Source organism: Diceros bicornis, chromosome 15 (genome assembly GCF_020826845.1).
Source record: "Diceros bicornis minor isolate mBicDic1 chromosome 15, mDicBic1.mat.cur, whole genome shotgun sequence".
Lineage (NCBI taxonomy): Eukaryota > Metazoa > Chordata > Mammalia > Perissodactyla > Rhinocerotidae > Diceros > Diceros bicornis.
The window spans coordinates 63,573,044-63,599,534 of record NC_080754.1 but is presented as its reverse complement, the minus strand read 5'-3'; the positions used below and the strand labels follow the sequence as shown (position 1 = coordinate 63,599,534).

The following is a 26,491-nucleotide window of genomic DNA, read 5'->3' as shown; positions in this document are numbered from 1 at the left end:
TCTCAGAGTGGAATGTCTATCTGCTTTATATTTATATTGCAGATCATTATTGCTGAGGGGAATAAGAGTAACAAAAACAATAATAAAGCCACATTTTGTAAACATTTTATAATTTAAAATAGGCCTTGTTTCCTTGGGGCCACTGGAAGTGCATTGCTTTCCATAAAGAGCAGGTGGTCCCCAGCTCCCCACCTATAGAAACAGCTCAGATAAGTTTGCAGCAATTTCTTTATATGCTCTCATTAACTAAATCTGAAGTTGTTTAAATTAAACCCAGGCTAGATTGACTCTTCTTGTCCATGGAGAACCGAAATAGAATGTTTCAATTCCAGACGCTTTTCTTTCTTTCATTTTCTTTACTCACTAGACTCTCTCGGCCATGCAAGTGGTCTCAGCCCACGTGACTGGGTATCGGGGTTATTATAGCCGTCTTTGCTAACTGAGTCAACATGGAAGAGAGACTCCTTCAGGAATAGCTTTGATTTTTTTGAGAGGCCAAATTGAATTCATCTGTCCATCTACTTAAGTCTCAAATATATGGACTGAAACAATTTTAGTTTAATAGTCAGATCCTCATTAGGATCTAGTCTTATTAGAAGGCACTGGTACACAGCACACAATCCACAGCCGTGTTTCCCCCATGCCAGACCTACAAGGCAGGAGACCCATGTGGTGGAAACAGAGATGAGATGCTTTAAATGCCATTTGCAGAAGTCTCATTGCACGTGGAAGGATGCTATGGCAGTTGTTTTCCTTAGCTGGAGACCAACAATCTGCACCTGTGGAGAGCCACATGGCATGCCCTCCAGCGCACAGCGGGTGTTAAATCCTGTGCCCTCTGCCTTGTTTTTCTCACCGGCTGGAATATGCTCGCCAAGCACCAGGGCGTGTTTATTGCATCCTCTCTGGGCTCAGAGTCCTGGATACTTTTCAAGTAAAGAGACGACACCCATCTTGCCCAGGTCGCGTTTCTGTGACATGCGGCAGGCCTTCCACAAAAACACTTTCAGGAGGAAAAGGAAAAGAATGACAAAGGCAACTGAGAACACATTTCTGTCCTCACCCTGACTGGAAAAACATCCTGTGAAATAGGAACTGGATGGACGATTTGCACCTTTAACTTGCAAATCAAGACTAAAGGATCTGGGGCCATTCTACAAGAGGAAGGACCTGTGACTTAAAAACCACAATTTCCCAACGATGGTGAAGTGAGTTCAAGCTTTGGTGGACTCAGTGACTTCAGGGACTGGTTTTCTCAAGCCTTGGTTTGTGCCAGCGGGCTGCTACTTTGTACTACAGAATTGTCGTCAATTAGGGAAGATTTCTTTTTCTAAAATGAAAATAGCTTTATTGTTTTTTATATTTTAAAAATGTTACATGCTAATTGTAAATAATATTAACAATAAACCTCTTGCAGAGTGTAAAGAAAACAAAAACAAAAAAACTTTGAGCATATTCAAAATATGCTTTCAAATAACAGTGCTGATCTTCCATCTCCTCCCTCCCTCAATGATACAGAGTTGAGCTGCTGATTCTTTCTGAGTGCAAGAGCCGGTGCGGGTGATGGAGACATGGAGAGAAAGACATGCTCTCTGCTCTAGAGGGGCTCACAGTGAATGGGGGTGAAGGAGACGTACAAACAGATGATTCGAGTTTAATTTGGTGCCTGTTACTACTGAATTCTGAACCAGATCAAGAAGGAAGCAGCTAACTTTGCACGGGGAAGTTTGAGAGAGTGTTATAAGCTTGGCTTTTCGGGTGACAGGATTATGTCAGTGGAGGAGGAGGAAGGTATCCCCCAGAGGACACAGCACGTGCAATAGCAAGCAGCTAGGCAAAGACCTTGAGTCTCCTGGAAACCCTGAAGTGTTTCAAGTGCCTGGAGCATTGAATGAACAATGGAGGAGCGGGAGAGACACGAGGCTGGACGGTAGACTGGGGCCAGATTGTGAAAACCCCTCAATGATTAGCTGATATTCCTGTCTTCTACCTTCTCTCTCCAAACTTAGTCATCACCCGTGCCCAGGTGTCCTTGGGATGATATTTGGTTTCCCTTCATCTTACAGACAAGTAAAGGAATACCGTGTACCTCAGAGTTCCCAAGAAACCAAAGAGCCTGGTGAAAGGACAAACAGTGCCCACAAATGGTTGCAAGCATAGAGTAGTAAATAATAGTTACAAAAGTTACATGTTGCAACAGTTTTCAACAATGTCTTGTAATTATTCAACTGTAATTTAGGTCAATCGAACAAAATCCGCAGAGGGCCCTCATTTGCTCTGTGAGCAGGGCAGCTTGGCAAACCCTGCGATGCGGCAGGAGAGCCTAGAAGAGGCCTCTGCCTGACCAGTCTCCCCTCAGGATTGAGTCCCAAGATGGTGAGCTTGGTCCACACAGATCTGATCTCTTCCCTTCAGAGGGGGACCATCTGACTCTCTTAACACACTAGGATCTATGAGGAAGGAGGCTAGTGTGTTTGCCCGAAGAAAAGCAGAAAGCTTCCACTTAGTGACTGCCCCTTCCAGCCTTGAGCTCAAGAGCGAATACATCCTGGATTCACCCGAAAGGACAGCTGGGCATTGGCAGCTAGCGGGTTGAGAGGATGAAGCACTTGCTGATTCCAGCTCGAGCCCTGCTGCTCTTTTTAGACTGCAGCAGTCCTTTCCCGGCCCTAGCCCTCAGACTGAAATCACTTCAGCTTAACCAGCTACTTCCAGCTGTCAGCACCTGCATTTCTTTGCCTGTGGCTTTCCCCACCTTCACAAGCCACTCTGCCAACATGCATGGTAGGGTAGACATGCAAGGAATTAATGCTACCCCAGCAGCCCTCCACCAATGATAAGCCTTGGGGTTCACTCCCCCAAGGAGACAAACTTTCCCCAGAATTCCAGCCACCCTTTCTGAGCTACTTCTCTTCTCTGTCTCACTCTTCTACTCCCCTGCTGGTCTCCTACAGTTTCCAGAGAGATGATTTGACTTAAATCATCTCAGGGTCTGTCCGCTTTGGGGGATCCGAATCCAAGGAAAAGGCATATCCACACCTCCCCAGGCCATTGTGATCTCCCTGTGCTGTGAACACTTGAGAGTGTACATCTGTAACATGGAGTTTAGTATCTTCTGGTTGCATGTGCTTTCTGTTCACTTAGTGTGTGAATACACACTCTCCCAACACTCTAAGCACTCTGAAGGAAGGAACCATACCTTACACTTCCTTGTGCCCCCTGCACTACCCATCCCAGTAATGGGCTCATAGCAGGTGGCCCACAGATGCTTGCTGACTGTTCTGTGGAGACTGGAACATGACTGAGCATCAGTGTCTTGTACTAGTAAGTGGCAGCTGATGACAGGGCAGGTTGTGTTTGTGGATGGCCAGGAAAACCATAGATATTGGGTTCCAGTCATATGCGTTGGCTACTGGTTTTCAGGATCTGTCAGTCTGCTTCCAGTGTGGGAGCCAAAGTGTGGTCCCCAGACCAGCAGTATTGGGCATTAGCTGGGAAGTGGAATCAGAATCTACAGTTTACCAAGATCCCCAGGTGATGTGTATGCTCATGCAAGTGTAAGAGGCACTGGTCTCAAGGATCCAGCCCCTGCGGGGTTTATCTGCTGTAGTATCCTCCAGGGATTTATTTATCAAAAAATTTAAGCCTAGATTTATTTTGCAGTGAGTAGGAGTTGCGAATTTTGTACTGGTTTGCATGGACCAAGCTAAAGCCCCTCAGAAAAGATATACCTGACAGGTGGCTGATCAGCAATGGACTGTTGCACTGAAATATTCATGTTAACGGTTTTTAGCGTTAACCAGAATGATTCTTGTTATCTACATGTATCCATGTAGATTCATGTAAATTCACATAAGAAATTACACTGAGAAGGGCATCTTGACATCAGTTTATTTCTTGTTAAGTAATAAATAAATCTAAAGTAGATAAGGAAATAGTTGTTGCTATGTAAGATTAATAAATTTGAGTTGACTGGAAAATAAACGTTCCCAGAACATAAGTAAATGGACATGATCTAGATAATATTTCCCAACCTTCAGTGCTATGGAGATCCCATAGAGTTTCAAATATCTGGCAGTTCACCCAGAAAAATAGAAAACAAACTTTCCTATTTCACATCATTGAAATCTTTATTTACACAGAATGGGTGATTTTAGAAGTCCCTGGATTACACTGAGCTCCTCCTGCTCTCCCCATTCTCTCCAGCTCCACCTTCTACTGCTTTCTGCCTTGGAGGGCAAGCTTCCTTCAGCTGTAGGTAGCATTCTCTGTGACGATGCTCCCTATCTCATTCAAAAGTCCCTTTCTTCCTTCAAATCACTTCCCAGAGCCCATCTTCTCTATGTCAGCTCCACAATCCTAGATCACTATTTGGTTACCAACTCCTCCTTCATGACTGGTAGGGACAAATTAAATTAGCCGGGAAGGAGAGTGATGAGAGGAAACAGTAGAAGTTTACAAAGATTTCCTAAAGGAAATATTCTACCTTCCTCCCCCTTCGAAAGTGAGAATGACCTTGAAGGCAAGATGCATAGATTTTAGTATCTCATATAGTAGTTTAATGGAAACAGTAGATATAGTAACGTGACTGTTCTGTTCTCCTGTCAAGAAATGGCAAGATTAAACCATGCTATGGTCTGAATGCCCCCCTTCCAATTCATATGTTGAAACCTAACCCCTAAGGTGATGGTATGAGGAGATGGAGCCTTTGGGAGGTGATTATGTTACCAATCACCAAGATGACGGCATTGCAAAGAGAGGGGGTTTAATCACAAGGCAGCCAAGTGAGGAAAACGGAGAACAAGTCTCAGATCCGCCTCCCCGAAAATAAGGACTCAGGGGTATTTATGGGGAAGGGGGCAAGGTGGTCTGAAATGATCGGAGGTGAGGAGAGATGAGGTAATTGATGATCTGCGCAAGCGTAGTCAGGCTTCATGTTTCTTTGTAGGACACAACTTCACAGAATGGCGGCATTAGCATGCCCTGAGGGTGGAGTTCCAACCTCTTGCCATCAAAAGGACCCAGTTGATGGGTTGGTGGTCTCAGTCTGGCGTGAAGTGGACGAGGGGCTCAGTTCCTGAAAAAAAATAGTTCAAACACCCGTTACCATAGTAACCCATGCTCCAGGGAGACGTCATCTACAGGAACCTAGTGGGAGTCAGATAGCATATTGTCCAAACAGCACAGTTAACAATTGAGTAAGTTTGTCATGCAGATTTAAGTCCTGCCTTCCATTCTGATAAGTTTCTAGTAAGGCCATCCCCCCTTCTTCCTGGTGCAAGGAAGAAGATACTTTTGCAAATGGAGATTTTCTTTACAAATGTAAATGTCTCTCATAAAGGGTAACTAGAACTAAGAATGGATTTAGCACGACCCACCCAGGTACCTGGAGATGTCTATAGTAATGGCCTTTTCTGGGGTCAGGTCTCCCATCCCAAACTCCTTTGGTCAGTTAAGGGGGGTGGGGGTCAAAATGTCCTTCAGGCAGAGACATATTTTGAGTTGGCAAATTCCAATCCCCCATAGTTACTAGCTGTTCAATCATCAGTGGCTGTTTGCCGGTTTCAGGTGGAGCCCTCATAATGGGATTAGTGCCCATATAAAAGATGCCTGTGAGAGCTCCCCTTCCCCCTTCCTCCACGGAACCAAACGCTAAATCTACCAGCACCATGATCTTGGACTTCCCAGCCTCCAGAACGGTGAGAAATAAATGTTTGTTGTTTATAAACCACCCAGTTACAGCAGCCCGAATGGATTAAGACAAACCATGAGTCCATTCAAGATCTCAAAGCAACCCTATCTAAAAATCCTACAAGGCTATTTTACTCTATTTCCACTGTTTTTTACATAAAGGTGAGCTCACAAATGATAGAAAGCAATTTGGGAAGGAATTGTTTTCTCCAGGCTAGTATATTTCACACTTTTTCTTTTGAGTACCCCGGGCCAGATGTACCTTCAAAACCCCATCCTATCAGCTGCAATTTGTTTGCACATTTTTATTTACTTGTTTATTTATGCCCTGCTTACTTCCAGCAAGTTAAGGCAGTTTACAATGAAAATATAGCTGCTATGAAACCAAAAATAATTAATCCAAGCAAAATCCAGGAACTAAAAAAGGGAGCACTGGAGGGATTGAGAGGCAAGGGACCAGAAAAACTAGATCAAAGTCTCCTAGCTAAGGAAATCACCGGTCTCAGGCGAGTTTTACATTTTTGCAAACTGCATTTTTCCATTTCATTCTCCCCTTTAGTGAAATAATACCCAAATATTTCTGTCTAACCTATATTTTGGGAGTTGCATCTCAGCTACCACAAATAAAACATCCTGGCTATTTCTTACGAAAATAAGTAGGTGCAAATAAAGATAGGCATCTTGTATTTAATTACATAATGAGTCAATTATGGAAAGTTCAATTGCAGCTAATTCTAGCTCAACTGAGTTAAATCTTACCATACCGTTCCTTTTCTAACGAGCACAAAGCACTTTTTTTTTTCCTGGCAAAAGGCTCAAACACAATTTCTCTTTCTTCCTTTTTTTTTTCTTTTTCTTTTTTTTCTATTTCTTGTCTTTCTTTTTGGACCCATAATAAGTATGTTTCTTCAAAATGGTTTCCATGATTGGGCCAGAAGGTCTGTGGTTACTACATTTTTCTGTCATTCTGTGATTACACCACATTTGCCAAACAGATACTGTGTAATTAAAGATGGGCTGCTGCTCTCAGTTCTCCAGAAATGTTTCAATGCTCAAGTCCCCAACAGTGTTTCAAAAAGTTTGCTTAATTGAAGCAAAAGAAATAGTGGAACCATTGTTCAGGATAATCAATGAGAGGTCATTTACATGAGGGGACCATGTTGTGGTGGGAGAAGAAATTCTGGCTCAGTGTAATTCATTCTGGGTCCCTTGAGCCCACACAAAAGACTTACCTTTAAGAGGCTAAGTTCCCAAGCCCCCAGTTTTTAGAGAGTAAATCTGAACTATAGAACCTCTAAATCCTTTATCAGCCCACAAAATAACACCATGTTCAAAGTTCCAATTAGATGGACTTCTCCAAGCTTTAACGTCTGTAAGTATTTGGAGGTCAATGCAAAGAAAAGATGCTGGAAAATAAACTCTCAGCACAAATGGAGAGAGATTTGGGTTTTCAAATATAAATGTGGCCGCACTGAATGCTATTTTGGGAAAAATAATCTTAAATTGGAAAAATTTATTTGACAGCAGACCATGTTCACTTTTCTGTCCTTTAAAAAAATCAGTCCTACTAAAAACATAATTTATACGGTTACTTTGTTATATCACATGGTAAGGCAAAGGGTAAGCTACCTTGCACATTCTCTGATTTCTATTTGAAATCCTAAGTCAATTTCTTTCAAATATCTTTTGTGAGGAAGACACAGTAAGTTCCGTATTTAAATAAAAGCCATAATTGCTTTATAAATACAAAAATTATACCTGTGTTTTTTTATAAAGGGGGGGTTTACTTTAGTATTTTGTGCCAGATGGATAGAGTTGAACTGAGTCCAATTGATCCTTAATTTTGCCATGTTACAAAATTTGAGGCTCATTCAAAACAAAGGATACATCTGTTTTCATCAGCTGTTTCTTGACTTTTATTACTGGGACTTATTTTTAAAAATTGTTTTGCCTAGACAGTATTGTTTTACTAGACATGATTTATTACTCTCCCATGTGCCCACAGAAACTGTGTTCCTGAAATCATGCAAACTGAATCAAAAATAATAAGGAAAGTATGCGAACTTATTCCATTTACATTGGATTAAATGACCATTTAGAATATGTAAATGTGTTTAAATTCTAATAGAGTTTTTGTTTATCAATGGGAAGAAAAATATGTTCAATTACTCCACGCTGATAGACAGAAAAATTGAGGCATGGTAAGAGGATAAAAGAAAGAATTGAGGAATGTGACTTTTTGGAATGCTATTTTAAAAATCAGCTCAAAATTGGAGGATTATCTGCCTAAAAGAGACATTAACAATGTTTTTGTTTATTTATTCTATACACTGTTCTACAAAAAAGGACTTCAGGGAGCATGCCTTCTCAATGTTCTGTTAAAAAAATTATTGAATCTTAACTTTTGAACATGATAAACTAACAACATTTGATGCCTACTTACTGTGCAAGCATTTTGTCTATATTTTTATGCTAATATTTTAAGGCTAAGAAGAGCATATCCTTGTCTAGGTAGCATAATTTTTAAAGAATGAAATTTATTAATTGATTATCTTGGAATTTATAGATTGCTGAATAGCTTGACCATTACTGCCTTGCCTCCTTCAATGACAGCAAGTTTTTGCTGGATTGAAAATGTTACAATAGTAGAATATTTTTACTTCAGACACAGAAAAAGATTGAAAAAGACTGGGAAATAGTTGCAAAGAGAAAAAGATCTAGCTGTCTATAGATTATGAGCTAAAAGTGGGTTCAGGTCACTAAGAAAATCTTAAGTTGTGTACTGTTTTGACTTAATCGTGAAATATTTTTAAAACGGGAAACAGGCTTTGTCAGTAAAATGTTGAGCATATTTCACTTCTAAGTAAACTCTTTTGCAGGTTACCAAAGCACTGGTCCATATTTACTTATACTGAGCTGGTATTGGGGTTTGGGACATTTCTAGAACTTCCAAACCTTTATCAATTCACAAGGTAAGTTAACAGGGAAAAATTAAGGGGATATATTGCTTCTGAGACAGCTTGTCTTAGTTTTTGTGATAATTCACGTATGCCTGAGTTTGCATGTAGGATTTTTGACACTCAAGCAATAGTAGCCAACACTTATCTAGCATTTCCTTGTGCCAGGCATTGTTCTAAATGTGTTGTTTTTAACTCACTGAATCCTCACAGCCACGCTATGAGGTAGGCACTGCCATTAACCCGTTTTATAAATTGAGCCATGGAAAGTTAAGTAACTTGCCCAAGGTCCATGACAGGCCATCGCAGCACCAGGGTTCAAACTCAGGAAGGCGCTCCCAGGTCCGATCTGCGACAGCACACCACCACCCCCACTGCCAAGATGACGAGGCCCAGCCTGGAGGGCTTCACGCAGTGCCACCGCCTTTCTGCTCTCTGAGGCTGGGATTTTCTCTGTGAATATTTATCCAAAAAGAATCTTGCACGTTTACTGACAATTTCCACAGCCAATACTCTTATTCACCCTGCTAGTCTTTTACTTGCCAATTCTACTTTGCATGCAGTAAAGAAAGCCCCAGGAAAGCCCAACGCTTCATCAGCCCTTTTTCCAGTGGAGATTTTAGGCAGTGAAAGAGTTTAGGCTGTTACTGGAAGGTGTCTCCGAAAGAGCTGTAAATCTCCAGGATGGGTCTGAGCAGGGGCTGAGAGGGAGAAAGTGAACACAGTGCTCAGACAGACCAGTGGAATCCAGCAGCAAAGCAGTGGCACAGGTCTCTAATGACTCACTCTGTCATCGTTAATTTTCTAGAAAGGGTGACTATAACCTCCTCAGTCAATAGAATATTTGAAATTGTATTTTAAAGGTTAAACGCCAAATAGACAGCAGAATAGGAGTACCAAAATCCTTCCAGTATAATAGAACAAAGACTGGGACATCACCAGTTAAGTAGAACGTTGGCTGTTCCAGAGTATTCCCACTGATTAAAAATAGCTTTCCAAACCTGATGTTGGTTTCTCTGCAGAGAAGGTATTCGGAGAGAGGAAGGGAGAAACACAGAGGAGGGACACATGGACGTCCTCAGTGCGACTGCTAAGGTTCTGGTTCATTACTTAGTTATATTTATATATATTCTTTCATTTCTAGCATATATACAATAATGTCAAAAAATAATTAAATGTTTACTATGTGCCAAATAGTATGCCTGGCATTGAAAGCAATAATATTTATAATAAAACACTAGGGCTTTACCAAGTGGCTTATTTTTTAGTTCATTGATATTTCTGGTATCATCAGATCTTATTAAAAATCATACTTGTGATGACAATTGATTGCTACCATTTTTTTTTATCATTTGCTCTATGCCAGGCCCTTTATAGGTATTATTTCATTATTCCCCAGAGTAATGTCGTAAAGTATTTGTGTCAGCTGAGTTTGGTAATAGCATACCCAACTAAAGCTGGCTTCAATAACAAGAATATTTATTATCTCATGTAACGGGAAGTCTGGAAGACATGGTGGGCCTAAGGTGTATTCAAATGTTCCACAATGTCATCAAGGGTCTTTGAGGACAAAGTTCTTTCCATCCTCTCTCCATGGTCCTCAGTATATTGACTTGGCCTCATAAGCATGCCCCCTCATGCTTGCAATGGCTGCCACAGATCCAGGCAGTACATGTCATAGATACAGCAATGTCTAGTTGAAGAAAAGGCATGTGTCCTTCCGCATATCTCTTTTTATTTGGGAGGAAAACGTTTTTCATCAGTCTTCCACCCCAGAAAACCTTCTCGCAGGTCCAAATGCCCAGGATAAATTCGTATACCCATTCTCTAGTTACAAAGAAGGCTAAGGAACTGAATGGCAACCACTTTCACTTTATGGCAGATTGGAGGTTCTACCAATAAGAAAGAAGGTGATAGAGTGAGATTCGAGTATTGATAGGCAATCAAAATTATCTGCCACGGAACGGCTGGCTCTAATTTACGGATGAAGGAACTGAGACTCAAAGTGCTTAAATAAGGTGTTCAACGTTATACACTAATAAAGACACCAAGCCAGAAATCATCCCAAGTTTTTCTCAGTATAAATCCTGCCATACAAAAAAAATCTATAGGTACAACCATTCCCCAAAAGGAGGTAGGAAGATAAAAAGTCCTATTTTACTGAAAGGCATTAGGTGTCCCCACCTCATGGTGCCAGAGTTGTGTCCAGGAGTGGTGGGGTGTTGGTAGTGATTTTCAACAATAACTATTACTCTAGAGCCAGCCCTGATGGCCTAGTGGTTAAGTTCAGAGCTCTTTACTTCGGTGGCCCAGGTTTGGTTCCCGGGCATGGAACCACACCACTCGTCTGTCGGTAACTAGGCTGTGGCGGTGGCTCACATCGAAGACCCAGAAGGGCTTACAGCTAGAATATACAACTATGTACTGGGGCTTTGGGGAGGGGAAAAAAAAAAAAAAAAAAAAGGAAGATTGGCAACAGATGTTAGCTCAGGGCAAATCTTTCCCTGCAAAAAAAAAGAAAAAGGCATTACCATATCCTGGAAAGAGGAAAGTAGTTTAATTAATTAATTAATATTACTCTATGCCAAGGAACACATTAAGCACTGGAGGTACAAAGATGAACATGACATGTCCAGCTTTTGAGGGGCACACTGGGGAGAGGGAGACAACTTGACACATAAATTGCAGGCAAGGATGTGAGGGCTCTTGTGAAGATATGGCCAGAGGTCCAAGGAGCACTGAGGTGGAACAACAAACTTTGGCTGGGAGAGTCAGGGAGGCTTTTACAGAAGAGGTGACATTTGAATTGGTTTAAAGACATGTATAGGAGTGTACAAGGAAGAAAAGGGGAGTGACTCTCAGCCCTGGCTACACATTAGAATTCTCTGAGAGGTTTAAAAAATTCCTATGCCTGGATCCCACCCATTACAATGAAATTAAATAGGAATGGGGGGAGGGTTGTTACTGGGTATTAGAATTGTTCTAGAAACTTCCCAGGTCATTCTAATGTGCAGCCAGGGTTGAGAAACACTCACAAGGAGGATAATGTTGAGAAAGGGTCTCAGGAGGGTTCAGTAGAGAAGAACGCTATAATCAGTGATGTCTGCTGTGGGTGGAGGAGAGAGGAGGGTTGCAGCATACAAAGCTGCACTAAACAGTCTTTCTCAGCCCCCGCAAAGCGGGACATTCAAACTCCGAAATTGGGCAGATCTTGATCAATCTTGGCTCTGCCACAATGACTCCATGACATGTGTAACCTTGGTCAAGTGATTGGCCCTCTTATCGTCAGTATCCTCATCCTGATACCCACTTTGCAAGGCTGCTGTGAGGATTAAGTGAGGAAGCAGATGCCAAGTACCTGGCACACAGAGATGCTTAATAAAGGGAAACCATCATCATCATAGCCAAGCACCACCTTGTCATTTTTGGCCACTTTCTCAGTTACATTCTGTTATCCTGACAATAACAGAGGAGCTTTATGAGATAGGAGTAGCAGTATTTTAAAACAAAATGAATAACACTAATAAAAATAAGTGGTACGGCCAAGGCAATTTTGCAGGCATATAGTCTAGTTCAGGGTCAGCAAATTACTGCTCGTGTGTTCAATCCAGCCACACCCATTCACTTACCTATTGTCTGGAGCTGTTTTCCCACAACGGAGACCATATGGCCCATAAAGCTAAAAATATTTCCTATTGTCCTTTACAGAAAAATTTGCTGACCCTTGATTCTAGTTCATCCAGTCTCAGTGTGGTCCAGGGCCCCCTGAGACCCCTTCAGGTGATCTGTGAGGTCACAGCTGTTTTCACAAGAATGCTCATACATCATTGACCTTTTTCACTGTGTTGGCATTTGCACTGAAAGGACAAAAGCAGTGGTGAGTAAAACTGCTAGGGGCTTAGCACAAATCAAGACAGCAGCACCAAAGTGTCTTTACAGTTGTCTTCTTCACCACCACACACTCGCAGGAAGAAACAAACAAGAGCCAGTTTCACTTAACTCGAGGTTTCTCAGCCTTGGCACTGTTGACACTTTGAGCCAGATAATTCTTGGTTGTGGGGGGCTGTTCTTGTGCATTGTGGGATGTTGGGCAGCATCTCTGGCCTCTGCCCACTAGCTACTACCCGCCCTTCCTCCCATCCCCAGCTGTGACAACTAAACATGTCTAGAGATTTTTTTAATTTCTCAGTTTTAACTTAATCTATAGTAAATATCAATAGATACAACTCAGATAATCAAAAACTCTTTGGGGTCTTCTATAAGTTTTAAGAGAGGAAAGGGGTCCTGAGACCAAAGTTTGAGACCTGGTGGTCTATTTTGTTTTTTGTTTTTTGGGATTTTTTGAGGAAGATTGGCCCTGCACAAACATCTGTTGCCAATCTTCTTCTTTTTCTTTTTTCTCCCCAAAGCCCCAGTGCATAGTTGTGTGTCATAGATGTAGAGTTGTAGCTCTTCCGTGTGGGATGCCCCGTCAGCATGGCCTGATGGGCGGTTAGTAGGTCTGTGCCCGGGATCTGAACCAGCCAACCCCAGGCCACCAAAGCGGAACAGACGAACTTGTTCTGTTCCGCTACACTACGCCACCTGGCCAGCCCCGTGGTCTATTTTGTATTTACAGAGTATTTATGATGTTTATATTATGAAATCAAAAATAATTAAATGAAAAGGACCACATAACTGATGATAAACAAGATACAGAAAAAAGGAGTGCAGGGGCCGGCCTGGTGGCATAGCTGTTAAGTGCGCATGCTCCACTTTGGCGGCCCAGGGATCGCAGGTTCGGATCTCGGGGGCGCACGGATGCACCGCTTGTCAAGCCATGCTGTGGTGGCGTCCCATATAAAGTAGAGGAGGATCGGCGTCGGATGTTAGCTCAGGGATAATCTTCCTCAGAAGGAAGGAAGGAAGGGAGGGAGGGAGGGAGGGAGGGAGGAAGGAAGGAAGGAAGGAAAAAGGAGTGGAAAAATATGTGCATGGGTGGGTGGGGGACCTTTGATGGGGGGCTGGGGTATAGCCAGTGAGGACACAGCTTTAGAGGCAGAAGGCAACGCAACCTTGAGCAAGTGGGTCTTCTCTCTATGCCTCAGTTTCTTCTTTGTGAAATGGCAGTGATCACAGTACATAGCTCATAGTGTTATTGGGAGGATTACATGAATAAACACATAAAAAGCATGTAGAATAGACTTGGCACTTAGGTTGAGTGCTCTCTGTGGGTCAGCTATTGTTATTTTACTAAGAAATGATCAATTTATGTCAGGAGAGATGAGGTTAGGCCTGCAATGAAAGCAGACAGGTGCTGCTGCCCCTGTCCCCATAGTGGGATAACTGAAAGCAGAAAAACGCAGTCACTGGCCCCCAGAGACAGAATATCATGGAGCAGAGAGGGAACTCAGAATCTCCTCACCTCTTCTTACCCAACATCACACTTTCTAATCCAAAGTCACATCTGGTACCCCTGTGAGGTACATGGACGTGCTCCAAGGTGTCAGAACAAACCGTGTGTGGTTGGCTTGCTATCATGTGTGAGTTCCAGAGCAGTTATAGATTTTCTTGTTCCCGCACTGTGATTAATTTTCCCTTCAGCTCAGTTTGGCTGCCTGAGGGTCACCCAGAATTATCTTGATTTTAGCGACTACCCACTCAGTCACCTTCATCTTGAGGAAGACAAGTGCTTTAAAGAAAGGGCTTGCTAATTCTTACAGTGAGAAGAATTCTTAATGAAACAATAGGGACCCTTCTGACATAAGCAAATGAAATATTTGTGGCATGGCTTAAAAAAGTTGCTGAAGAAGCATCGGAATCTGAAGTTGAGGAAGTGACTTGAAAGTGCCACACCTCCTGTGTCCCAGTTCTTGTATCTCCTGACCTCTCTGTATCAGGCAACACAAATTTCACTGTAACTGTTTTCTATGGTTACTGAGACTGTTTTTAGATTCTAGAACTTTGTTGTTCTGACCTGACTGCACGCTTGAGCGTGGACTCCCTGATATTCCGCATCCTGCTTCATGTTTCTTTGAGGCACATCTCTCCATCCAACACACTATCTATTTTACATATGTATTTTGTTTATTGTCTGTCTGCCTCATTATCATGGCAGGGATTTTTATCCTTTTTCTTCAGTGCTGTGTTCCAACCTTCTAAAACAGTGCCTGACACATGGTAGGAACCCCCACATCCAGCTTTTGCCTTTAAATGAGGAATGGAAAATGCCCCTGTGGTGCATTGCATATCGTGAATTCACATATGGAGCCCTTGCATGAATGAAAACATCTATGTTGCTAAAAAATTTTAGGCTCAAGAGCATTTAAGTGTCCTTCTGCAACCTGGCAATTGGTTGAGCCGAAATATGAAATGGGCTGTCAGAAATGTGTTCCAGTGCTCTTTATTTTTCGTTCATCTAATGTTGTTATCCTTTAATGAATCAATATCTCTTCACTTAGCTGCCAGTTCACAGAAGCGTGTCTCACACACCCCGACAGAGCACTGTGCCCTAGTGAGTCCTAACAAACAATGATTAAGGAATGGATTGGCAGAGGTACCCCACTTCCCCAAGAGATGTGTTCCGGTGCAATTGTACACGGAATCTTTGAAAATCAAGTTAAGTATTAAGACTATGGAACTTCACCACTTAAATCTGTTCAGTAATAAATATTTCTTGTAAAGCACAGAATTCCTTTGCAACTACATACTTTATATGTAAGGTCATATTTTGGCATATAAGGTTTGCTTAAATCAGTGAATCGAGACATGCACACAGGGTGTAGACTCTACAGGCTCAATTCTGTGCCAGGCGGATGACAGACGTATGAGAAGTAGCCCCTTTAGGAGACTTAACTGGTACATGTAACCATCAAGGAACTATAAATGAAAGGGAGGACTGCATGTCCCTTAGGCAGAGACTACCTCTCAGTCACCTTTGTTGACTAGCATCTAGCACAGGCATACTATAGCTGGGCAATATCTATTTGGTGACGGAATAAAAGCATGAGTAAACAAAGAATCAAATTCAATGAAGTACTAATATGACTTTTAAAATGAGTCTATAATATGGTGAAATTTCAGATGGAAGAGGTCACTGGGAATAACTTCATGGAGGATACAGGACAGGAGCTATATCTTGAAAGAAATTAAGACTTCAAATTCTAGAACAAAAGGTAAAAGGGAATTCCTAGCTAGAAAAGTAATTTAGCCTGTACAGCTATCAGTTAAAAGGATTTTGAGCATCAACTTCCAGTATACATTTATTTATAATTATACATGTTATACTACACTAACTCTATGAACAATTTTTAAATACTTAAAAAAATAAGATTTTAAAAGTTGAGTTAAAGATGAAATGTCATATTTTAAATTATCTTTATTTATTTATAATGGCATATCATTATTTATATTGGGTACAAATCTACGTTTTAAAAAACCTCCTTGATAATTTTGAATTTTTTTGGCTAACTTCTAGTCATGTTGGATTAAATCATGTTACTTCATAATATGGCTGATGAAGAGTTTTAATAGGATAGGAGACATGTCCGCTAAGCCATTTTCTTGTTATTCACTCATGCCTGCATTATTCATATAGTCCTTCATTTTCCATTTCCTTGAAGGAAGCTAAGTCACTTGTGAGAGCTAACTTGATTAAAGCTAGATAACACAATCTACTCACTCAACCGGGCACATCAAGTCTGTAACATGATGAAAGATGCTTACAGTGAATAGATGAGTGAGAATGCCCTGTGGAGAGGAGGTAAGCCTTGCACACCGGTGTGATACATGGTGTCATCTGACAGATGGATGGATTGAGGGTGCCATTGACTACACTGCCCCCATGTAGGTGGAGTTATTGAGTCACAGGTGTGGAGACTGGCCCAAGGAGGACACAAAGTTGAGAAGAGTGGATGTGTGGGGTCAGGTCATTAATAGTGGTTGAGAGGTTTGGGCAAGATAGGCAAATGAGACTATTTACATATTTTTAGGAAAAGACTAACAGAAAAAAAGTTTTATTTAAAAAAAGTTTGTCCTGGGGACAGGCCTGGTGGCATAGTGGTTAAGTTTGTGTGCTCTACTTCAGAGGCCCAGGGTTCACAGGTTCAGATCCCAGGCATGGACATACACACCACTTATCAGCCATGCTGTGGCAAGCGTCCCACAAACAAAGTAGAGGAAGATTGGCACAGATGTTAGCTCAGGGCAAATCTTCCTCACAAATAAATAAATAAATAAATAAATAAATAAAGTTTGTCCTGGAAATCAGGGAAAAAATTGAAACCTCAAAGAAACCGTTTCACAGGCACTATGAATGAAACATTATTTAGCTTCAGCTAGCTCTCTAAACTCCCCATTGAATTGTCATCTGCTGGTCATAAGACTCTGATTTTCTTTTAAAATAAAGACCTTTGTTCTTCATTGTTCTTTTTTTTCTAGCTTTACTGAGGTGTAATTGACAAGTAAAACTGTAAGATATTTAAAGTGTACAACGTGATGATTTGATATATGTGTACATTGTGAGAGGATTCCCCCATCAAGTTAATTAACACATCTATCTCCTCACATATTTACCTTTTTTTTTTTAGTGAGAACATTTAAGTTCTGCTTTCTTGGCAAATGTCAATTATGCAGTACATGTTACCAACTATAGTCACCATGCTACACATTAGATCCTCAGACCTTCTTCATCTTATAGCTGAAAGTTTGTACCAACCTCTCCCTGTTTCTCCCCCTACCCAGCCCCTGTTTCTATGAGTCCAGCTTTATTTGTTTCTTTGTTTTAGATTCTACATATAGGCGACACCATATGGTATTTGTCTTTCTCTGTCTGGCTTATTTTACTTAGCATAATGCCCTCCAGGTTCATCCACGTTGTAGCAAAGGCAAGATTTTGTTCTTTTTTATGACATGATTGTGGTTGAATAATATTCCATTGTGCATATATATACCACATTTGCTTTATCCACTCATCCATCAATGGACATTGAGGTGGTTTCCATGTCTTGGCTATTGTGAATAATGCTGCAGCGAACATGGGAGTGCAGATATCTCTTCAAGATAATGATTTCATTTCCTTTGGATGTATACCCAGCAGTGGGATTGATGGATCATATGGAAGTTCTATTGTTCCCTTCTTGAGGAATCTATACACTGTTTTCCATTGCGGCTGCACCAATTTACGTTCCCACCAACAGTTGTACCCTGTTCTTTGTTCTTCTTGGCAGGAGAGAGCCAGGAGCTGTCTGCCATTCCTGGTGAGTCAGCTGACCAGCATGGAGCATTCGTTTCATCATATTCTCCTGCTGGAGATTAAGAGCATCACTGATGCTTTCTCCTCCATCCTGGGCCCTCAGAGCAGAGACATCTTTCGCATGAGCAACAGCTTCACCGCCATTGCCAAGCTCCTTACTCGACAGCTGGAGACTGCTAAGGCCAGAAGTGGCAGGTGAGCAGCAATTCCTGTGGACCTCAGGGGTCTGTCATGAATCCATGCAGGTATAGCACAGACAGCAACGCTTTCTTTTGCAGGTGTGAAACTTCCAAAAGAAAGCCAACCCCCCTATCTCAACACACAGTATCTTCTGAATAAATTATGGCATTTGCAAGAATTTTTTCTAAATCTGTGAAACCCAGAACGTAACAAAAAAATTTCTAAAAAGTGCACAAAATGTGGTAAAAGGATAAGAATGTAGTACGAATAATAATGTTTATATCACTCATTTATTTAGTCAGCAAGCATTTAGCAATTGCTTACTCTGTACCAGGAACTCTGCCAGAAGCTAGAGATATATAGAGAGATAAAACATGTTCCTCATACCCAAAGAGCTCACTGTCTAGTAGAGGAGATGAATATTTAAGTAGGTAATTAGAGAAGAGTGGAAAGGTTATGCTAATCACGATGAGGTCAAGAGTGGAGGGAACACAGAGATGGGGGTATCTACTTTTGCATGGAATGCAGAGGAATGGGAAGCTGAGATCAGGGAAAGTTTCTCAGAAGAGGTGATATTTTGAACCAAGGCTTAAAAGATGACCATATTGCCTCAGGTTGTCTTTTGGGCAACATATGAAAGACCACAGCACTTTCTAGAAACAGAAGTCGTTTTGTATGGCTAGGGTGTGTGTTACAAGGAAGGCAACATTAGGTAACGCCAATGAAGTGGCAGGCAAGGACCAGATGATCCTATCAGATGATGGTAGGCCTGACATACCTTCCTAAGGAGTTTGAATTTTACTCTGTGGCCTATGAAGAGTCATTGTGGAGTTTTGTACATGGCAGGATATGATCAGAATCCGTGTTTCAGGAAGCTCACTCTGGCCCCTGTGCAGAGCATATTTCAGGAAGAGGCAGACTGGAGTCAGGTCCAGTGAGGGGAGGACAGAAAAGTGTCCTTGGGGGTTGGCCATGAGGAAATTATTGACGATTGTGGTAAATGAGCGGCCAGTGGTATGGCTGGGCAGAAACTGCGGTGCCTGGCATTGAAGGAAGAGAGTGGATACAATGCACAAAACTGACACTTTCAGGAAGTTTGTGGAAAAAAAAATAAAGACCATGTAAGATTGAGGGAAAAGTTATTTTGTTATATTTGTTTAGCTCTTTGTTTTGCCATGTTTTGAGTAACGGAGACATAAAGCTTTATAACCTTTAGAAATTACAAAGTACTTTCAAAGATGTTATCTCATTTGATCCTTATGACCACCCTACAAGCTAACAAGGGCAGATACCAGTATGCCTATTTTACAGAAGAAGAAACAGAGGCTCAGAGGCGGGTTAAATGTCTTCCCAAGTTTACACAGTGACCAGGTGATAGAGGATGGCCTCAGACTCCCATCTCCGCATTTCAGATCCCATGCTTTGGAAGGAATTCAGTTCAAGAGAAGGAACAGGGCCCATCTGAGACTAGCATCAAATGTTGTGAGCTTTGGACACAACAAATGATGCCTACCATTTCCGTGAAATAATGATCCCAAAAACATGAGAAGCCATCTTGATAAAATAGTGAGCATTTAGTCATTTCCACAAGGGTCTACTTTATGTCCAGCATGGCACAGAGCCTGGAGGTCCCAAGAGACATAAGACACCATCCCTGCCCTCAAGGGGGTCACAGTCAGGGATGTGACGGGGTTTTGGGAGAAGTGCATACAACGGGCTATGGAGCACGAGAGATGTTCTGATCATTAAAGAATTATTAAAGAAAATTAAAGAATGTTTCACAGAGAAGGTGAAATTTAAGATCATTCCATAGTTACTGAGTAGCCTCCCCATGCCAAGCATTTCTCTAGGTACTAGATTAAGTTGCACAGAATGAATGAGAGTTCCTCAGATAAGGGTAGAAAGGACACTCCAAATACAGAGAATAGCACGTGTAATAGGAGGGCTTAAGAGTGTGTGACTCAAACTGAGGAAAAGCGATTGGTTTGTTGTGGCTGGAGCAAGTACGCCAGGGAAGGGTGGGAGAGTAAGCTGAAAAGTTAGGTCAGAGGCAGATTATCAGAGGCTTTACATGCTAAGTCAGGAAGTGAGGAGTTTGTCCTATAAGCAATATGGAGGCTTGGAAAGATTTTAATCCAGGGAATGATCACAGGTCCTAGCACAGTAATTAGCGGAAAGTAGGCACTCATAAGTATTTCTTCACCAAAGGAGTAGGAGAATGAGGAAGTGGCTAATGTTGTGGAGCACTTAATGGATTTGGCTGGAGCAGCACGATGGCAAGAGAGAGAGTGGCCAGGATGCTATGGCTGAGACCTTAACAACAGTCTCCTTCACTTGTGAGGGAGGCCTGGACTAAGTCAGTGGTGGAAACCTAGGAAGTCAGGACAGATGATTATAGTGAGAGGATGCAGAATTGTGAGGAATTGATCACCAATGGAAGGTGGGATGAGGAGAAGGGAGGAGAGTGGATGAAAACCCAGAGATATCTAGCTTGAGTGACTGCATACACATGGAAAATGATGCTAGTGATCAGGAAAAGAGGCAGCAGGAGGGAGGCCCATCTGGAGGGTCTCTTACCCACTATACACAGAGAATATTATCAGGTCAATATGCTCATCAAAGTCAACAGTAGCTGTTCATTCAAGGAAGACTGATTGCAGTTGCTGCCCAGTTCAGTGTATAAATGCCTATAAACCTGGGTTTCTAATTTTGGTGCTATCGAAATTTGAGCTACATAATGCTTAGTTGTGGGGCTGTCCTCTGCATTATAGAATATTTACCAGCATTCCTGGCCTCTACCCACTAGATGCTAGTAGCAGCCCTCCCCCTCAGTTGTGACAACCAAAAATGTCTCCAGACATTGCTAAATGTCCCCTCAGAGACAAAAATCGCCCCAGTTCAGAACCACTGCTATATACATACTCCATTCAAAAACAGCATTTTCACAGACCCGTGACCTGCCTAGCAACAGCCTAAACGGCAGCATCCAAGAAGGGATGATTTGTCATTTGTATGCAAGCACAAAGTCACTGGTGGCCAGTTTTCATGATATCGTCTCAGAAATTTGGTTTAGAGCTCTACAGCTGGGGTTGGGGGAATCATTTTGTGTTCTGCACACAGCCAGCCTGCTTATTTCTTCTTCCAGGGATGACTGACGTGTGCATCAGATGTGAAAGCTTAGGCACATCTTCTGGCCAGCGATCCATCCATTCTCTGCTATGGCTCTACCAATGCAAAGTTACAAGAGGCCGATTGGCATCTATGAGGTTATATGTGCAAAATACGTTTCTATAAAGAAAACACATGTGATACGAGGGGTTTGCATTAGGCATTCTAACAGAAAAACTGATCCAGGCCCAACCCAATTAGCAATAAACAACTTTCCTATGAAAAGAAGAATTTAAGAGATATGTAGAGGAGAAAAAAATAAGGTATCACTATCAAAATATGAGTCTGTATGTCTGAGAACACATTTAAGTTTCTCCTCCTTTTATTATTTTTCTGAGAAAAAAAACAAAGAGAAAAATTAAATGTGAAGTGATGAAAAGTTCACCACTCACCTCACATACCACTATCACCACCATCGCCACCACCTTGACCTCTCTCAATCCCAAATACTTCAACCCTCACTGTCAGTCTCCTTCTAATCGATTGTAATTATTCGGTGGGAACTTCAAAATGCTGGTGTTTGATAGCCAGTGTTTTCTATTAGCTGCTCATCCTCTCTGGGGTGGCTGCTAAGGCTTCTCTCCCAACGTCTTTTCCCTGAATAGCCTTCATTGTGACCGTTTAGCCTCAGTAATCTTAATCTGTGCCTCCCAAAGCAGAAAGGTCTATACTCCTGTCTAAAGCATCCAGCAAAGTCTGATCCTTACAATTAAAGGGGAGATGAGGAAGTGAAGAGAGCTTGAAAGAAAATTGAAGATGATAAAATTCAAAACAGATGTCATCTAATTTACAAATCTGACACATAGCCCAGCAGGCCAGATTTTAGACTTCAGGCCAAAACTACAAGATTATCAAAAGAAAAACAATTAGCATCCTGGAGGGAATGAAAAACTGAAGCGGATGAGAGCCTTCCTTGCACCAAATGACTCTGAATTAATTGAGTGAGCTCTTTTAGGTGCGCCGAGTAAGCACACCTGCACTTTTCTTGCTCCTGTGTTTTAGAGAGGATGTTCATATCCAAATAATAAACCCACAGAGGCTGAATAACAGGACAGCCAAGCAAAGCATTTAGATTTTGAAATTAATTCTGGAGACCCAAAAGGGGATAACAGCACACGTGGATTGAAAAACGAGGTGTCAAGATTGGGGAGACCGTCTATACCTTTCCAAACAGTGTGAGCCCTAAGGATCCTTCTGAGCAGCTGCTGACCTTTGAACCGTTGGCCTGCCAGGACACAGGGGAAGCTGGGGAAGGAGGGGTCACTCCTGGGGACTGTGCTGGCTGAGCAGTCGGCGATCATTCGACTGGAAGACGCCTTTGCCAAATGAACATGGTGCCAGGGAGGCTGCTCTCATCAGGCACTGTCAGAATTGGGGACAATTTGTCACAGGTAGTCTTAGAAGAAGTCTGTGGGGGGCACATGGGCGGGTACAGTTCCCTCAGATCCAGCTTTTGAACCTTAGCCAAAGCCATCAAAGTCATGGGGGAAAAAGTTGCTTTTAAGAAAAGTGTTAACACACAGCTTGTGATTAAAGCTTTCCCAAACCACTAGCTTGGTTAAATGGGTGGTATGCTCTTCTGTTGTTTTGGTGGTGATGGTGGTAGTGGTGGTGAGACTTTGTGTTTATTCTTTGTTTTTGAAAATCAGGCCTGAAAAAAAAAAAGAGAATGAAAGGTAAATTATAGTCAAAACCAATTGAGTAGGTGTAAATCTGATTTGGTATACACAGAAAGAGATGACACAATGGAGGGAAGGAAATAAAACAACATCGTGTGGGGGAGAATGAAGGGAAAATAGAATAAAGAGATTATATTCAGAGGAGAATGACCCCAGGATATCTGCCCTCCTTGGGGTGGCCCCAGAGTTTTGGTTTATCCTAAATTGCATGCAATGAACATCAAAGAAATGGATTACAAGGGAGAGCCACGGATGTGATTCAATGTGTGGCCCTAATGTGCAGCTGAGCAACATGGTCTGCAAAGACCGTTTCACACCATGAGACCATTTGCAAACTGTCCTTCCAGAGTTCCCATCTTGACATCCTGGGAGTCACATCAGAACCTGCCTCTGGTGTAATACATAGTCCCTGAAGGCATTGCCCAGGAGCTTGAGAGTGATGGCTCTTTGCAGAGTCTACAACAGAAATTGCAGAGAGCAGGAAGCCAAGTCCTCCTCCACAACTTTGCAAAGGCTGTGTCTGTAGGTCTGATCAAGCTTTTAACTAGCTCCTACCACGTCAGATTCTGTGCTAGGAGCTTTTACTGTTCTATTGTTTAATCCTCACAAGAACCAAGTCTTCTAGTATATGTTAGGCTTACAGGGGCTCCATACTAAAGCATAATGGAGTAAATTTTGCAGACAGGCAAGAACAAAGTAAAATTCTGTACCCAATCCCAACTCCCCTCGAGGTCCATGGTAGTTCTTGGAGGGGCAACAGCACAAATGCCCGGACATTGGCTCATCGAGTTTCCTTTCATTTCTTCCTTAAGTCTAGTCCAATGAATCTCAAATCTTAGTGTGGACGCGATTTACAGTGTTCACGGTACTTCATGGATAATTCAAAGGAATTTTAAAGGAAGGTCGTGGGTAATTTTTGCCTATTCCTCCCAAAAGTGGTACTCCACTAACCTTTATCATTACCTTCTAGATTATTACCTCTCTTCCCATCAAAGGCTGCTCTTCTCCAAGACTCCTGTTTGGTACCACTTCTCCATGAGGTCTTCCCCACCCACCCCTGCCTGTGGTGACCTTCTCTCTTCTGAGCCACCACGGCTCACACTGCCTCTCCACTCCCCCGGACCCATAGGCCTGCCTGAAGAGTTAGGTATCTTTCTGTGTGCCCTTCTCGTCTCCCCCAGTCTTGAGAAAGCTAATATTCAGAGCCTATGCTCTATGGAAGGGAAGTAGAGTCTTAAAAGTGCTTACAAGAACTCCCACGTTTTTTAGGCAAGACATGTTTATACAAAAAGAAATTGATTCTTTGAGAGCGACTGTTGGCTCAGGGAATGCACATGAGGAGGTTCAAGACCATAATTAAAAACATGTGATGTTCCGGTCAGCATTGCCCCCTGCTTAGGAAAAGCTGAGTGCAATTTCAACCCACCAAGGTAACCAGAGTTTTAATAAGAAACAAGCATGTCTTTTCAATCTAGAGAGGTCTACGCTGGTCCCTTGTATAAAAGAACATCGTTAACAGACTTTTGTGGCAGTAGCTGTGGCTGTTGTTACTTCTCCATACGTAGGAAAGGAAGGAAGCGCTTCAGGTTTTTGCCCCTCTTTTTACTGAAGAGGTTAAGTCTGACATGTGGTACCATTTATCTTCCATCTGTTGTTCATTTACTCCACCATTTGTCCATCCTTAAAGCAGCTTTATGGCGACGTGAAGGTCTGTGAAGGTATGTCAGGAATTCATTTATCAGCAAGAGATGGAGGTGGGAGGCATCATTATCAGCTTTGGAGACCCTGAAGTAGGTCCAGGAGTGAGAGGCCCCAGAGCAGCTGGCTCTGCGAGTATGGACAAAGGGGGGCGGGGGCAGGGCAGCCCTGCCAAGGAGAGTGAGCAATGCACTTACAGCTTCACCGGGGGACCAGGCCCCTCTCCTGTAACGCAGCAGTCTTCAAAACACAGGACACACCGAAAAGGAAAATAGCTTTGTGTCAAGCTTCTATGGCTTGGCTTCAATTTCAAACAAGACAGGGAACAACAGAGCTGTAGCCTGGAGGCAAGGACAACTGTGCTGTGGGAGAAGAGGTGAGAGGGGCAGACCCTCTACAGTCCCTGTGGGAAGGGTGATAGCTGAGGCCAAAACAGTTCTACTTGACCCTGATGGCCTGGCTATTTGCTCTTCTGGTTCCCCAGAAGCTCCCTGTTCCTTTCTGGTATCCATCATAATTGAACTCTGAAGTTGCTATTTGCATGACATTCCCTGAGTTTTGAACACCTTTTCAGTTTTTGTTGAAGTGGATGCCAAAATTTTTTTTCAGATCACTGCAAAGTGTTGCTCAATGATTGTATGTCAACTCAGTGCTGGTGTCTATTCCCACAGGATGTTACTCAGAGATATTAGTATACAGTAATATTTGTTGGTTACTGCACTGTTACCAATCCCATAATATGCATTGCTTTTTCCTGGGGTAGTTTCAGATGCAACCTGAACCAAACACCTCTGAGTGGCAGTGGGGGAGGGGTATGGGGTAGGTGAGCTCTGGAGGCAGACACTTGTGTTTAAGGCTGGGGTTGCTAGTTGACCTACAGTAAGTTACTCAGCATCTCCGCGCCTCAGCCACTCCATCTATAAATGGAGATGGTCATAGGGCCTTCTGCACCGGATTACGTAAGAAGCAATACATGCAGTGGACTATGAGTGCCTCCCGCGTAGAAAGCTCTCGGTACATGTTACCTGTTAGCATTAGTACTCTGTTCCAGGTGGGCATTATAGTAGGTGATTTCATTTAGCATGTCTGTTAGACCAGAGTTACTCAAAGTGTAGCTCATGAACCAGCCCCCATCTGCAAACTGTGTCTTACCAGCCTGTGACAAGGTTATTATGGAGATTGAAAATAGGAGTTGAGAACTTTTACAGCAATTTGACATTGCTGCAACGTCCAAGTGCATGACCAGCGGGCTTATACCCTGTATGTCTTTGTTTTATTCATATTATTTGTATGGTAATTTATATTTATTATATTTTATAAAAATACTGGTCTGTGACATAAGAAAATTAAAAAACCAAAAAACTGGTTCTTTACCACAGGTAGTTTGAGAATCATTGCCTTAGATCTTCAATGCAGCTGAACCCAGACAAATCTCAGAACTCTCTTTAGTAACTAACATTTTGCTCCCAAACTTTCCTTTGGGACCTAAAGAAAGAGACTGAATAACTAAGAGGCAATGAACACACGACACTTCAACCATGATCAAGATACAGCTTCTGTGGGATGGCTTAGCTGGGGAAAAAGAGTTCTTCACGGTATTCATATTTACCATCAGGCAAAAGGTGGACTTTTTATTAGTTGGCAAGCTGAAGGTGGTTAGCTAGACTTTACTATAGGGAAAGGCTGAATTCCAGGTGGACTAGGAATGGAATTGCAGAATTTTGTGTCGAGTTCTATCCCCAGCTCAGTCATTGGTGTGTTCTGACCAACTATACCCCTCCATTTCTGGGTAGCTATGTTTTTACCTATTAAAAATGAGGTAAGCGCCAGCCCCGTGGCTTAGCAGTTAAGTGCGCGTGCTCCGCTGCTGGTGGCCTGGGTTTGGA

At 42.3% G+C, this 26,491-nt stretch overlaps 1 protein-coding gene across 1 annotated transcript in view; it reads left to right on the top strand.

Annotated features, from left to right (window-relative positions):
• VEPH1 (ventricular zone expressed PH domain containing 1) overlaps positions 1–26,491 on the top strand; it is a 202,995-nt gene that overhangs the window by 78,963 nt on the left and 97,541 nt on the right. Inside the window, exon 7 of the mRNA XM_058556450.1 lies at positions 17,855–18,075. Within this exon, the coding sequence (XP_058412433.1) occupies positions 17,855–18,075 (221 nt within the window). The remainder of the gene's footprint in view (positions 1–17,854; positions 18,076–26,491) is intronic.